The 14,817-nt window shown below is 31.4% G+C and overlaps 1 protein-coding gene across 1 annotated transcript; it reads left to right on the top strand.

The window, feature by feature from the left end:
* The first annotated feature begins 7,675 nt into the window (after positions 1 to 7,675).
* LOC137829737 (DNAse I-like superfamily protein) lies at positions 7,676 to 12,621 on the top strand. The gene is made up of 13 exons (XM_068636624.2): positions 7,676 to 8,479; positions 8,581 to 8,668; positions 9,020 to 9,088; positions 9,207 to 9,294; positions 9,411 to 9,515; positions 9,606 to 10,224; positions 10,311 to 10,504; positions 10,645 to 10,753; positions 10,838 to 10,986; positions 11,073 to 11,376; positions 11,787 to 11,856; positions 11,950 to 12,051; positions 12,161 to 12,621. Exons 1-10 carry the CDS (start codon positions 8,450 to 8,452, stop codon positions 11,305 to 11,307), a joined length of 1,686 nt encoding a protein of 561 aa, XP_068492725.2. The 5' UTR covers positions 7,676 to 8,449; the 3' UTR covers positions 11,308 to 11,376; positions 11,787 to 11,856; positions 11,950 to 12,051; positions 12,161 to 12,621.
* The last annotated feature ends 2,196 nt before the right edge of the window (positions 12,622 to 14,817 follow it).

Raw genomic sequence — 14,817 nt, 5'->3', positions numbered from 1 at the left:
AGGTACTAACAAATTCAAACAGAACATCACAAACACATCACAAGCAAACCAATGATTTGTCTTCATCAAATAGGGGGAGATTGTTGAACAAAAGACTTTGATGTTTCCAAATCCAAGTGGAAAGCTTGAAGACCTTATTGTTGTTGTGTGTGTGTGTCTAGTTGTTTGAAACTTATTAATTCACTCCTTAAGATGATCCAAGCTCAATTGAATCTTTAACATTTTGAAAAGATGGGTTTTCTAAAAGGAAGTGAAATTTTAACAGGTTGAAATTTCAAATCAACAGGTTATTTGGCACTTAGTGAATTTTAATGTTGTCAAACAAAAATCAATTGGTTATTTCGAAAAATCAACCGATTATTTTTCTGAAAACCTTAACAAAATTCTGTTAAGTTATTTTTCTGTTTTAAATTATTCCAACAGCTTTTTGGCTTTTGTTGTAACTGTTTTAACCATTTGATTGAAAGATAAAAAGGTGGTTTTACGCTCCTATGCATCAACTAAGTGAGAGAGATCAATCAAAAACAGTTCTCAAGTTTTCAAAAAGCTTTTGGATCATCTCAAGTGTGTGGAATAGGATTAGGTCTTGTATTCTAATCTTTGATCTTGTGATTTACCCAGGTGTATTCTATTCCCTTCCTTCTTGATAATTGTATTTTTGTATTGGTGTTGCCAATAAGTGTTGTGTGTTCTTGAGGGGATCAATATCAACATTCTTGGTGTGGTTTTTGCCAAGGAGTGGTGTGTGTTCTTGAGGGGTTCAAGATCATCACTTTTGTTGTATGTAGCTTGTAATCTAGGGTTGATTACATAGTGAATTCTCAGTAGTTTCTGAGGACTAGATGTAGCTTAGGTATTGAGTGAACCAGTATAAACATTATGTGTGAATCTCTCTATCCTTACACTCTTTAAATTGTTTTAAATCTGTTTTTATAAACTGCTGATAAAAACAACCGAACTGTTTCGTAAAAACAACCGGTTGATTTTCTGCATCAAGCTTAAAAACAATTTTGTATTTGGCTGGATAGATTTTCCATTGATTAATTCTTCATGATCTTTCACTCTACCTTCAATACTTGCGAAAATCTTTCAAAAACAATTCACCCTCTTGAATGTTAGATTAAAAGAAAATGAAGAATGAACATAAATGATGCTTTTTTTAAGTCAACTTTAAAACAAATTAGTCATAAAATGAAAAAGAAAAAGGTTATTAGTTAATATAAAATAGAAAAATGCTCATAAAATGAAAGAAAAAGGTTATTAGTTAATATTAACATAATTATTGGTGGTAAAGTTTATTTTATGTCCATGCCCTTTTATGTTTTGTGCATTTGTCCCTATATATGTTGCAGGGGTGGAAGTGAGAAAATTAAATGGAAGGGAGAAGGTGAAACACCTGATCATGAAGAATAGTACAGATTCATCATTGAATCCAGTTAGAGTCTCCCCTGCTATTTTGACAATATCTAAACACCTATGCCTTATGGAAATATCTATGAATAATTATGCTTTTTTTATTACATGATGAACAACAAAAGAGTAGAAAATATTTTAGGATTCTTTATCCAAATTGAAGTGTAAATGCCACCCTTTCATATTGGCATATAGGAATGGGAACCCATTTGTCTTCAATTTTGATTTGATATTTGTGTGATCTTGCACATGTCTTATTCAATTTGTGATTTGCTGTCAACAGGTGCATTATTAAGAGTTTTGAACCCAAATCAAATGTTTTTTCCTGTTTTGGAACATAATTTATGGCAAATGAGTATTAAGAGTGCTTAAAGAAAGGTTTAAAAAAAACTAAGGCATTTTGATCATCCTTCATGAAGCTGCCCAACCTATAACCAATCAAACAAACTCAAATTAGGGGAATTTATCTATAGGTTATATATAAATAGATATTAATCTAAATCCTCATTATTACCCTTCCCTCTCTATACTATGTGCAAACTACTAAAACATAATGAGATGGAAGATGGTTGCTTTCTTATGCAACCATCACATGAACAAGTCTTGATGACCTATGAATATTTGGAGGCTAAGATTTAGATTTATATGGAAGATAGTGAAAGATGGAGTGATTTTGCTGATCACTCTATTATGTTTTTCTTTCTTTAAAAAAATACCATCAAATCATGTTTTATGTTAGATATGAGGAATTGTTAGAGATAATATACGTTAATGACTACACATCGATTATAATACATAAGTCTAAAATGTAATCATTTGTCAGATTTTTTTTTTCAGATTGAGTTATATTTAAAATTTATTTTTTTTATGAATAATTATTTAAATTTAAATTTTATTATTTTCAAAATTTAGAATTTGAATCTTACCTACTTTAATGGAAGGACGTGATTTCTTTTTTATCAATTCTTAACACACTAGTTTAATTTAATTAGAAGTAATTATTAAAATAGGAAGATCTAAAAAAAATTATTCATGAGTAAATTGAATTCCCAACGCGATTTCATAATAAAAAAAATGTGTTTTAATATACATTTTTAAGTTTATTTTTTTATCACAATTAAGAAATTATGATTTGTGGGACTATTTTTATTTAGTTTTTATTTATTTTATATTTTAATAAAGTCTTGCTTGTATTTACAACTTTATTTTTTTTGTTTAAATATTTTTAATAAATAATATAATTTTTTTCTTGCATAATAATTTTTGGCACATAATATTGTTTACGTAATAAATTATTATGTTTTTTTCATTAACTAAGTTCTTTTTTAACAATTATATATTCTTATGAATTGAATAAAATTTTAAGAAAAATAGGAAACAAGGTTTCTCCTTAACTAAAAAAAGTCAAAATATTATTCAATGATGTTAACTAAATCTGAATAAAAAATTATGGTAAAGGATAAACTTAAGTTATTACACAAACTCTTATAAATAATTTTTTTAATTAATTTAATATAATTATTATCTATACTAACGAAAACACAAGAATTCTTATGTGTCCGATTTTTTATTTTTATTATTATATGTATATTATTATATGTGTATTTATATATAAGAAAAAAATATATTAATATATATATAAGAAAAAAAATATTAAATTCTTTAAAGGGTATACCAAATAAAAATAAAGATGATATTCTGTATGTCTTTCAAATATTATTCAAAACAAAAAATATTATTTTCAACGAATATCTTCATGAATTAAATTATAACAATAATCAAATTGCATAAAACATATCATTAGTAATTTTTCGTAATTTTTTTTTTATATTTACGTAAGTAGATTGTTAAGTATTATGATTTATTTGATTCTAATAAAAAAAATAAAATTTGAATTACAACTTGAAATAAATAAATAAAAAGTAACAAAAATGCATAATGAAAGTGGAAGAAGAAAAAACAAGAAAAAAAAGAAAGAAGTTGGTTGATGAAGCAGTTTTTAAAACAAAACTATAATATAATTCTTAAAATCATTTATAAAGAGAGGAATATAATAATAAAAAGAAAAAGAAGAATAAGATGAGAAACTCAAGAAAATATCTATTTTCTAATTTCTTTCATCTTCTATGCATTCATCTTTCATCAACAATGACATCAAGATAACTTTGTACCGGTGCAAAGATTTGAATGTCTTGTGTACCAGTCAGTACCAGATGAGTCAGGCTCGGTCTCGGTGACCGATTAGGTCGGAGAACATCTCAGGGTACGCAGTAAATGACAATAATGACAGTTACAATGGCGTTAAATGGGTCATGATATCCCGAAATACATGGGAAATATCTCCGAGTTGAAACCGATTAACTGAAAGATGCACATCCTTATTAATAAGGGACCAGATGCATGTCCGACCCATCATGACTAAGGTCCATGAACCAATGCTATAAATAAAACGATTTGTGGTGGAATGAGGTACTTTTTTCCATTTTACCATAACACACTCTTAAATTGAGCGTCGGAGTACTTTTTGCAAGTAACTCCCAATCGACTGAACATCAACATTTGAGGAAGGATGCTTGAAGCAACTAGAAGATTACCTACACGTAAGCAAGTCTCTTTTTCTCATAATTCTCTCAAAGTTTTCTTTTGTACTTTGTGACTTCTTGCCTGAGGGAGTTAAAATCGAACAACATTTCAATTCAAAGTTTTATTTGACTCATTATTTTCAAATAACTGTAGTACACATCTCTCAAAAAATTTCTTTCAAATTTAATATTAACTTTTTTTAGTTTTAAATTTAAATAATTATAAAATAACAAAATAACCAAAAAATAAAAAACTAAAAAAAATAAAATATTGATATAAGGATAAAATAGAAACAAATTTGTGGATAAAAAAAAAAGTTAAAATAGAAAATCCATATATATATATATAAATATAGATCGATTAATATTTTATATTTCTTTTGAAGAACAACAACTTCTTTCTTCATTTTTTTAAAGTTTATTTAGTTTATTAAAAAAATTGAAGTTAGTAAGAAAAAGTCATTTCCTACCAAAATAGTGTTATATATAAAAAAAATGTGTGGCAACAAATTATCATCCAATAAAAAAAATTATATTGTTTATTAAATTTTTTTATCCAAACCACAACTAAAAAAATAAACAAAAAGAAGTTATTATACTTTTTCCTGTGATTTTGAAAAAAAAAATAATGCATACAAATACAACTTCATTAAAATAAATAAATATAAATCAAAGTTGTGTCACAAATTACAACTTCTTAACCTTAATTAAAACAATTAAACTTCAAAATCATGCATTAGAATTGGATTTCCTCGTTTTAAATACAATTTATTTGCTCATATAATTTTTAAGAATATACCCATTTTAATACTTTTTATTTGAAACCACATTTGTATGGCAAGTTTTTCTTATAATTGAGACGTTATTTCGAATAGATAAGTTGGTTTTAAACGTTTTAATATTGAATAAGCTTTTAAACATTTAATTATAAAACCGAAATGGCAATATTTGGTCACAGTTCCCAGAAGTTACCATGGTAATTTGAGCATAATTGATTGGTAAAAGCAATTATCATTGAAAAATGAGAATCTTAAGCTAAGATAAATTGCAAACACAATCTCCCATAAGTGCCATGTTACTGAGATTAGACCATTAAGATAGCACTTTAAATGCTACTATTTCATTAAAGTGTGGTCTAACAAGATCCTATATTTGTGCCAGATGTGAAACACTTGTTCATTGAAGAACGCGTCTCTCACCAAACTTATAATACATTACATCAACACAATCCATGTGCAAATGAAAAGTACTTAATACAAGACCCTTGTTTTTGTGAAATTAAGTACTTTTTGTAGAGGCATGTTGGATTTTTTTGGTTTAAAACTTCTTTTTTCACCCTTCGACATTTCCTTCGTTGTGATCGATGTACCCGAACAACGTAAACATACTATGAGAGACAAACGATGTTTTCATACTTTTGCCTTAAAATCATTTTGAAGGAACAAATTTGTGTAACTTGTGATAAGTTTTTAAAAGGTATTTAATTTTAAAATCGAGAAGGTGTGGATAGTTTACTAAAAGACTAGTATATTAAAGAACTTCAATTTTTGTCAAACATATTCTTGAACCCAGTTTCAAGAAGTCAAGGACTTTTGCTTTTATGGCCACTAAAAGTAATAAAAAAATACTTAAGTTGTTTTATTAATTAGTTTTGATTATTTTTTTTAAAAAAATATCTATATATATGTCATAGTTTATAATCTCATTGTGTTAGTTGAATACAAAATTTTTCTTAATTATTTGACAAGTTTTTTTAAGTAGTTACCAAATTTAAATTTCAGATGCATTGATCATACACCGTAATATTATCTTAACGTGAGTTCGAAAAATAATATTTAATATTTTATGTCATATAATGAATTAAAATTTACACGCACAAAAAATTCATATTTCATTTTTTAAATATTTATAAAGATAATAATAAATTTGTAAACTTATATTTTAAATATTTTTAAAAAATTAAAAAAAAAATTACAATTATCGCATCTCTTAAAAATTTTAAATAAATTTTTTCTATAAATCCACCTTTTATACATTAATCCAAACAATCTCATGTTCTAGATATTTTTCTTTCAAATTATTTAAAATTCACTTTCTTAAATTATCAAAAATTCACTCTAATCCAAAACAAAGGATAAAAGACTTAACTAGTAGATGAAATTGAGTTAAATCTAAGTCCATTTCAAATAGTTCTTCTAAAAAACATTACATCAAACCTAACCTAAAATACATATAAACTATCGATTGCAATTAGATTATGTAAACAATTATGTAAACAATTATGTAAACGTCAGTGTTTAACTCGTTGGTTCAATCTATTTTAATATAATAATATTATCTCTCTATAGTGAACAAGTGTACATAAAAAAAAACGTAAAAAAGTATACTTTTCTTTTATGAAGAAAAGTGGTAGAGTGAAGATATTTTCAGTATTATTGGATCGAACATTAATAACATGTGAAATTGTCAGCTGAAAGTCAGTTGCAAGATTACTACATGTGTTGAAATGGCTGCTCTTTCAAGGTCACTCAACCAAATTTATCAGTACATAAAGAAAACTGAACTTAGATTCATACAAAAATACAATTAGTAATGCATGTGAACTAATACAATTTCATCTTCATGAACTTTTTTGTATTCCTGCATTGAAAGTGTTTGAAATCCCAAACTCTGTGAACAGATTGGCTCATACTCTAAATGGATAGTGAGCTCTTCAACCAATATAGAATAGTAAAAAAAAAAATATTGTAATAAATTTATCAAAGGAATTGATTTGTATGTTGTACAATATCAAAAACCAAGTTGTAAATAAGAGCTTTTAAATCAGAAGTACTTCTCCTGTTTTCTTTCAATCACCAAACATTCTCACCAAGATTCCAACCTTGCAAAGGTACCAAGACTTATAATATATTTTAGCCAGAGAGAAGAAAGGATAGTAGGATTTTAATTGGTTAAATTTTATTAAATAATTGCAAACTTAGTAGGGAATATAGTTTGTCCCTGTTTGATTTAATCTTGTAATTTATCTTTTGAAAATAAAAAATGAAAACAATTCAAAATAACTTAAATTCTTTCATAATTGATCTCAATTTCAAGTTGATAATTTTTGTATAGATAAAGTACTATTATCAAAAGATATAAAAAAAACACAGTCAGTATTAATATTGTAAAAAAAATGATATAAAATATAGTATTAATAAAGGTATATAAATAGCATATGATCGAGATAATGTAATATGTTTTACCTAAAGAGGTAGAGTAGGTGGGTCTTTTTTACAGTGGGTGAGGAGGTGAATGATAGTTGCAGTAGGCTTTTTTACACTAAAAGAAATGATAAAACAAAGTTAAGATCTGATATGGATGTAAAAGTGGAAATATATTTGTCAAAATGGGAAATTGAATAGAAAAGGATGGTTTGAAGTTTGAAGTTTGAAGTTGGAGAATGAATGCATAGACATAGTGACAGTGAAAAGGAATATTTGTGCAAATGATTCCAAGAAACAATAAACAAAACTAGAGAAATTAAACAGAAAACAAAGCTCCTTTAACTTTTCTCCCTCTAACCGCTTTTCTCTGCTGGAAGACCAAATGTAAGAAGTGATGTGATACTGTTACTTGTTAGTACCACTCACTGCTGGTGCTTGGCATAATAAGATCAAACCTAACTCTTTATTCACCCTGCCTACGACTTTAACTTAGTAGACTCAAAATGCACATTTTTAGTTTATTTTAGATACAGAATGTGTGTCTTTGTGTTACTACCAATATCACCATTGCTTCTCTCTACTGTCTCCAACTTCCCAAGCTAGGCCTGGTCTTGGATTTGGGGTAAAAGGCCTCGAGAGAAAGAGAGAGAGAGAGAGAGAACGAGGCTTGCCTCACTTTATTCCCTTTCAAATTCGATACTTTGCTCTGTACCCATAACGAGGTTTGGTTTTGCAAAACAGAATCTCTCTCTCTTTCTCTCAACCTAAACTAGCACTACCACATTCACTTCTTTTTCTTGTGCCTCATAATCTCTTATAGCTCTTACAACGTATCAGGGGGTTGTCCCATCTGTGCTTCTTTCTTTCCTTGGATTTTCATCCTCTCCAAAAACACGACCATGTGAGTGAGTGTTTTCACTTGTACCACATTGCCTACAATGCTCACTAACTGGGATTTTCTCTGTTCCCTCAACGTTACCTAAGAAACAGAGGAGTGCCCCCCACTTTGTTGTGTTCCACTCCCAGTTTCCAACTCACTGCTTTGATCAACCAACCTGTTATTGTGTCTTTTTCAACCATTTTAAACTCAACCAGAAATTAAACTGAAACCCATGTTCTTAGGGTCCTGACCCTTTTCATCTTGTCCTATTACTATTATTATACTTTACCTCCTCTTCAACAAGTAAAAGTTATTATTAGATTGTTTTCTGTTGTTAACTCGGAAGGCTTTATGAAGTTGTCCCAACAATGAGAGATGAGCACTCGAAGAAAAGCAAGGTTTGAAAAAATGATGCCACCTGGCCCTCCTCTCCTTCAGATTCCTTTGCATTGTATTCTGTTTCCGCCATTGCTTACTCTCTGTTGTTCGCTCTGTAAAGCTTTCATGGCCCAAGACGTTGGTCAAGAAGTGGTTCAATATTAAGAGCAAAAACGAGGACTTTCACGCAGATGACGTCCTCTACGCAGGTGAGTGCTCAATTTTCTCGTGATTTTAATGTAATTAAAGACCATGGTTGGTTTTGCTTGAATCAGATTTCTCTTGCCTGCAAATTTTCTGAATATTAAACCAACTTCGATTCTCCTTCTTCTTCTGGAACTTGGTTTGTCTTTGGGTACCGGTTTTTTGTTTTTGTTTGAATGAGTCTGTAACTATCAAGACAAGATCTGCACTCTGCAGCTTGTGGTTTTTCTCCTTCCCTGGTTTCCACCTTTTGTTATAATTTTTTCAGGTTTGTGCGTTTTATTCATTATGTGGTTTGATAAAAATTTAAGTGGAAAGAGTGTGACTTTATTTACTTCTTGACTTTTCTTTTTCAGGTGTTAATGAAGAGTGGAGCAGCAACTGTTCGCAGAGGGAGGAATGCACTGTCAAGAAAAGCAAAACAGGTTCAGTGCCCATACCATTCCTAAATCCCCACCCAGAATTTCTGAAAACTTTTGTTTTTCCTTTTTTTTCTTGTCTCCTACAATGTCTCTCGGAGTGATAAGTTGTATTTTAATGCAGAGAGAGCAAAGAGAAGGCACTCAGACAGAATGCGGCGGGGCAAAGTTGACTCTGATGCAGCTCAGGATACAGATGTGCATAACTATAGGTATGCTTCATATTTTTCATTGTTGTGCTTAATTTTGGTGTCCCATGTCCATTTTATTGTAGTCAGATTCAGAATAATTGTTACTCTATTGAGTTATTCTTTTCTCCTGCATACAGAATCTTTGCTGCTACTTGGAATGTAGCTGGAAAATCTCCTCCAAGTTATTTGAGTCTGGAAGATTGGCTTCACTCTTCTCCTCCTGCTGATATCTATGTTCTTGGGTAGATTTCTGATTGTATTTGTATAATGTATTCTCTCCTTTCACCTTGTACATTTCAAGTATGAACTCGTTTGCCTTTTCTTGCACTTAGGTTTCAAGAAATTGTACCTCTCAATGCCGGTAATGTTTTGGGCACGGAAGATAATGGCCCTGCCAGAAAGTGGCTAGCTCTCATTAGGAAGACCCTAAACAGTCTTCCTGGAACAAGTGGTGAATGCCACACTACTTCACCACTTCCTGATCCTATTGTAGAGTTAGATGCTGATTTTGAGGGATCAATGAGGCAGAAGGCAACCTCTTTCTTTCATCGACGGTCGTTCCAATCCTTCAGTCATAGTATGAGAATGGACAATGACGTGTCACTACCACAAGCATACCTTGATCGCCGTCTCAGCGTCTGTGACAGAATGATGTCTGGTCACAGAACAAGTGATTACGACCCCAACTATAGATGGGCTTCTTCGGACGATGAAAATGGCCCTGGTGACTCCCCAGTTGTAGCACAATACTCACCAATGACATATAAAGGTTTTTTCTCTATGGAGGATAGAGATAGGCAGACAGGGCACTCGAGATACTGTTTGGTTGCCAGTAAGCAAATGGTTGGGATATTTCTAACAGTTTGGGTGAAAAGTGATATAAGAGACGATGTTCACAACATGAAAGTGTCTTGTGTTGGCAGAGGGTTAATGGGATATCTAGGAAACAAGGTAAGCTTCATTTTGATATATTTTTATTACGAGAAGAGTTTATTCAGAACATAGAGACAGCGTTCTCATTCCCTTGAGTTTTCCAGGGTTCAATATCAATTAGCATGTCTTTGCACAAAACAAGCTTTTGCTTCGTCTGTAGTCATTTGACTTCTGGACAAAAGGAGGGTGACGAGCTAAGGAGAAATTCTGATGTAATGGAGATTCTCAGAAAGACAAGGTTTCCCCGAGTTCATGGCATGGGTGATGAGAGTTCCCCACAGACAATTTTGGAACATGAGTAAGCCCTTCATCCTTTTTCTTTGAATCTTTACTATGCATCTGAAGCTTGTAGATTTCATTTTACACTAAATAAAATGCAGTTCTAAGTCTTAACTTTTTTGCTTGTCAAGACCTAAACTTGTGGTTTAATTGATGTAGTCGAATAATTTGGCTGGGAGATTTGAATTATCGGATAGCCCTTTCTTACCGTGCAGCAAAAGCTCTTGTTGAGATGCATAATTGGAAGGATCTGTTAGAGAATGACCAGGTTGGATACTTTGTACCCTTTACAAAGTGTTGCTACTTTTCTTGAATTATGTCATCCTAACCATTTGATAGCTTCTTCTTTCAGCTACATATAGAGCGGAGACAAGGTCGAGTTTTTGAAGGATGGAATGAGGGGAAAATATATTTCCCTCCCACATACAAGTATTCAAACAACTCAGATAGATATGCAGGCGATGAAAGGCAATCAAAACAAAAGAGAAGAACTCCAGCATGGTGCTCTTCTTTTTTGCTAAATTAGTCTTATAAGTATAACTATATAATTGTTTACGGGAATGTAATCCAATTTTTTGTTCATGAAGGTGTGATCGTATCTTGTGGTATGGTAGAGGCCTCCGCCAATTATCTTATGTTCGTGGGGAATCAAGATTCTCAGACCATAGGCCAGTTTATAGCATGTTTATGGCAGAAGTTGAGTCTGTTAGCCGTAACCGAATAAAAAAATGCTCTAGTTGCTCCAGTTCAAGGATTGAAGTAGAAGAGTTGTTGCCTCCTCATTCACATGGTTACAGATATGCTGATTTGAATTTCTATTAAAAAATGCCATAAAATATGTCGTTCAGCCCGCAATTGAGGACACCGAAGAAGCGAAGTGTACAATACAAGGTAATTTCACCCACCTTTTACAAAACAATCAAACTCTACTTTGTTACAAAGTAATGCTTCTTGCTGATAAAAAAAACACACACAAAGTAATGCTTCTCACAATTTAAAAATTCAGTGAAGACATGATGCAATTTCTTCACCTAATCCTCTTCAGTTACGAAACATTTTCCTAAAAGCATGTTTATGCAATTGGATCCATTCATGGAATTAGGACCTAAGATTTCTGTTCTTGGCTATATTCATTTCAGAATTTTTGGCTCAGTTTGCATACGCTCATGGAATATTTAGTTCATAGATTTCTTGACAGCATTGCATTAGACTGTGCCTTCCTTCCTAATTAAGTTTTTGGTTGAGATCTCTTGCATGTCTCATTCTTATCCTTGGCTTGGTCCCCCCCTATTGTATTGTAGGTGGTAATGCTCTGGGGAATGCTAGCCCCAACGTGATGTAAACATTCTGTTACTCTCATCCCGAATTAAGGTTCTTGTCCTTTGCATTTCTTCCTTTTCCCAGCATCTCTGTAATTATTTATTTTGTTTTACCCTAAACCTCCTCCTTATCTCTTTGTTGCAGCTGCAGAGTTTGATTTTGCTCACTGTACAGAAAACGAGTATTTTTGGCAGTTAATGACTTCCTGGCTCAAATGCAAATAGCATCTGAATTCTTATTAATAAGGTAATTTAGTTTACTCATGTACAATTCAGTGAGGAATAACAAAAAGTGAATGTATCATAAAGTAGAAATAAGCCATAAAAACTTCTTATCATTCTTTGATGTGTTGCAGAAACATAAAAAGAATTACTGCTGTGAAGGGTACTGATTGCTTGTGTTAGAAAAGATATGTGCAAGTTATGACGTATATGAAGCTTCTTTTTTCGTGGCAGCTAATGATTTCACCGAGAACCATTAAAGCTAATGAGTAAATTTTTCATGGCTTTGTTTTCATCATGGTGTGGTGTTTTCTCTTTTGTGATTAAGATGAAAGTTGCAACCAAAAGGAAAGAGAGAAATGCGCACAACATAGATTGCTTTATTGGCTTTTATCAGTAAGTAATTATTTGTACCCAATTCCAAATTATGACCCTTTTTTTTCTTTTACTTTCATTCTGATTCGGGAATGATTCTTCGGGCAACGTCAACACCTTTTCCGTCAATGTTTACTGTGTAATGAATCGGGTGAATTCGGCCCATGCTTAATAAATCTTCAAATCCCACTCCCTTTTGGCATTGCCATGTTTTAGAATATTTCATGTGAGAATTTTGAAAAGTAGTTCTAATAAAGAATGACATAACTGTTATAGCGATGCAATAGAAAGAAAAGGACGTGCCAAAGTGCTTTGCTCATACACCTATGTTGATCCCTTTCACAGTATTTATTTTCGGACCTATAATTATGGCTCTCATTTAAGTTGTCAAATCTGTGTGCACCATTCAGGATGCAACTTCTCTGTATTAGAGGAACCCATCCATTTCAAATAAATGTTAATTTTTTGTCTTTATTTCCTATAAACTATTTTATTTTATGCATGAAAGTTACATATATTTGAATTAAAAATGAAAAATTGCTGATGTGACAAAGATGGATCGGCAATTATATCATATGCAGTCCAGATAGAGACTGCAAAGATACTGTGGTCATTATGGTTCTAACTTTCACTTTTTTTACAACCTAAATGGAACCGAAAAACCGAAAAAAAGTGTTGAAAACTTGGAATTTGGAAAAGTAACGAGAAAGCAACAACTAAGAAACTTGCTAACACAAAATGGAGGCTTAATGGTTTTAGTTACAATAACACAATAACTAGGCTTTCTGTGCCAATCCCACTTGCCATTCAAAAATCTCTCCACCAATCTCCACGCTCTGTTGCGGAGAGTGAATCACAACTCCACCAACAATGCCACGTGCCATCCTCAAGATCGAAGCGTGGCGTAAACGGATTCTTGTCTTTCGCGTGGTTATTCTCCAAGAATCGTAGGGTTCCAACTAGGACCTGGTACTTATAAGGAGATGTACATTAAAACAGCATTTTTATTTCCTAAGACCTACGAACAATAATCAAAATGTTAAAAACCAAAACACCAAGAATTCTTTTTACTTGGGGGAGACAAAAAACTTTAAACCTGAAGACATTCTGGCAACGTGCCGTCTGGCTCTTGTATATTGTTATGAAAAAATGGCCATTTGATGAGATTCTCTGAGTCGTTTTTTCCTATCATGTTCCCACTTTTTTTAGCCATCACATTATTAACCACACTCCAGATAAGACGTGCGTGCTTCCTGCTTTCAAAAATGTTTACTGTTTATTTCATTTAACTATGCTGTTCATTCTCTCCCTCCACCACCATTGGATTGGCTATGCCTTATAAAAACTATTTCTGGACTTAAGGAAATAGACTTAGTAATGCATATCAACAAAGTTTATAACTGGGATTGGCGAGTGTAAATACATGAAATAAAGTGAAAAAAGATAACATGCTTCATCTTACATCTTAGAACATTTATTAATTTTGAAATCTTTAAAAGTGAAAGAATTTGAGTATATTTGAATTAGAGAGAAAAAAGAAATAGTAATGGGGTAGGAGAGGAGGGGACAGAAATTTAAAGTGGGGACAAGGGTTGACAGTTGACACAGTTATGTTTGTATTTGGTTAAGCAAAGAAAATGCTTTTGAGGGACACAAAAATAGCGACTCTATACTCTAAGGATGCCAAAGGGAAAGAGAAGTAGTGCCTGCTGGGGCTCTTATTTCCAAAAACTTCTTACTAAAACACTCTCTCATCATTCTTATCTTCGTTTAATTGCCTCATTTTCAAATGTTATTTTATTTTATTTTATATTTAATTTAATTGCAACTTTACTTCTCCTACACTAATTTGTATGTGGTTATGTCTTTCCTGTTTTGATCACTACATCTGTTTCTTTTAATGCTTCAGATTCTTTAATCACGAAAATAAATTTGAAATCTAAGGATCTGAATTCTCAGATTTGGATCTGAATTCAAATTTAAGAAAACATGTGGATATAAATATATATATATGGTAAATTATAAAACATGTAACCAGATTGTGCAGAATTAAACTAGATGTTGTCGCACTCGATTTTCTTTCTAATATTAAGAGTTGTTAAAAGCTCCTGTTCTCTCAAAATATATGCATGCTAAGCAGAAGCAGAAGAGTAGGATATTAGAAATGAATTGGACATAATTTGTCTATCTTAAAAGGCTAACTTAAAGGAAGAGTTTGTTTATCCTTCATAAAGAGTATATATATTTTAGCACACCATCTTTACATGGGTATATAGCTTTTATATTATATTATATTATATTATATTATATATATATATATTATATTGATATTCTTATACTTTTCTAATTTATTTAACAACACCTTCATTCTTTGATATCATTACACCACTTTCTTTTGATTTAAAATATTATACTG

This window comes from Phaseolus vulgaris, chromosome 7 (genome assembly GCF_051622355.1).
Source record: "Phaseolus vulgaris cultivar YP4 chromosome 7, ASM5162235v1, whole genome shotgun sequence".
Classification (NCBI taxonomy): Eukaryota; Viridiplantae; Streptophyta; class Magnoliopsida; order Fabales; family Fabaceae; genus Phaseolus; species Phaseolus vulgaris.
The sequence above is the reverse complement of the archived record's forward strand: the minus strand, read 5'-3'. Positions and strand labels throughout refer to the sequence as shown.

Coding starts and splice junctions, on each gene's coding strand:
- LOC137829737 (XM_068636624.2), top strand. CDS start 8,450: ATGAGAGATGAGCACTCGAAGAAAAGCAAG. Junction 8,669..9,019: donor AGATGACGTCCTCTACGCAG/GTGAGTGCTCAA, acceptor TTTCTTTTTCAG/GTGTTAATGAAGAGTGGAGC. Junction 9,089..9,206: donor TGTCAAGAAAAGCAAAACAG/GTTCAGTGCCCA, acceptor ATTTTAATGCAG/AGAGAGCAAAGAGAAGGCAC.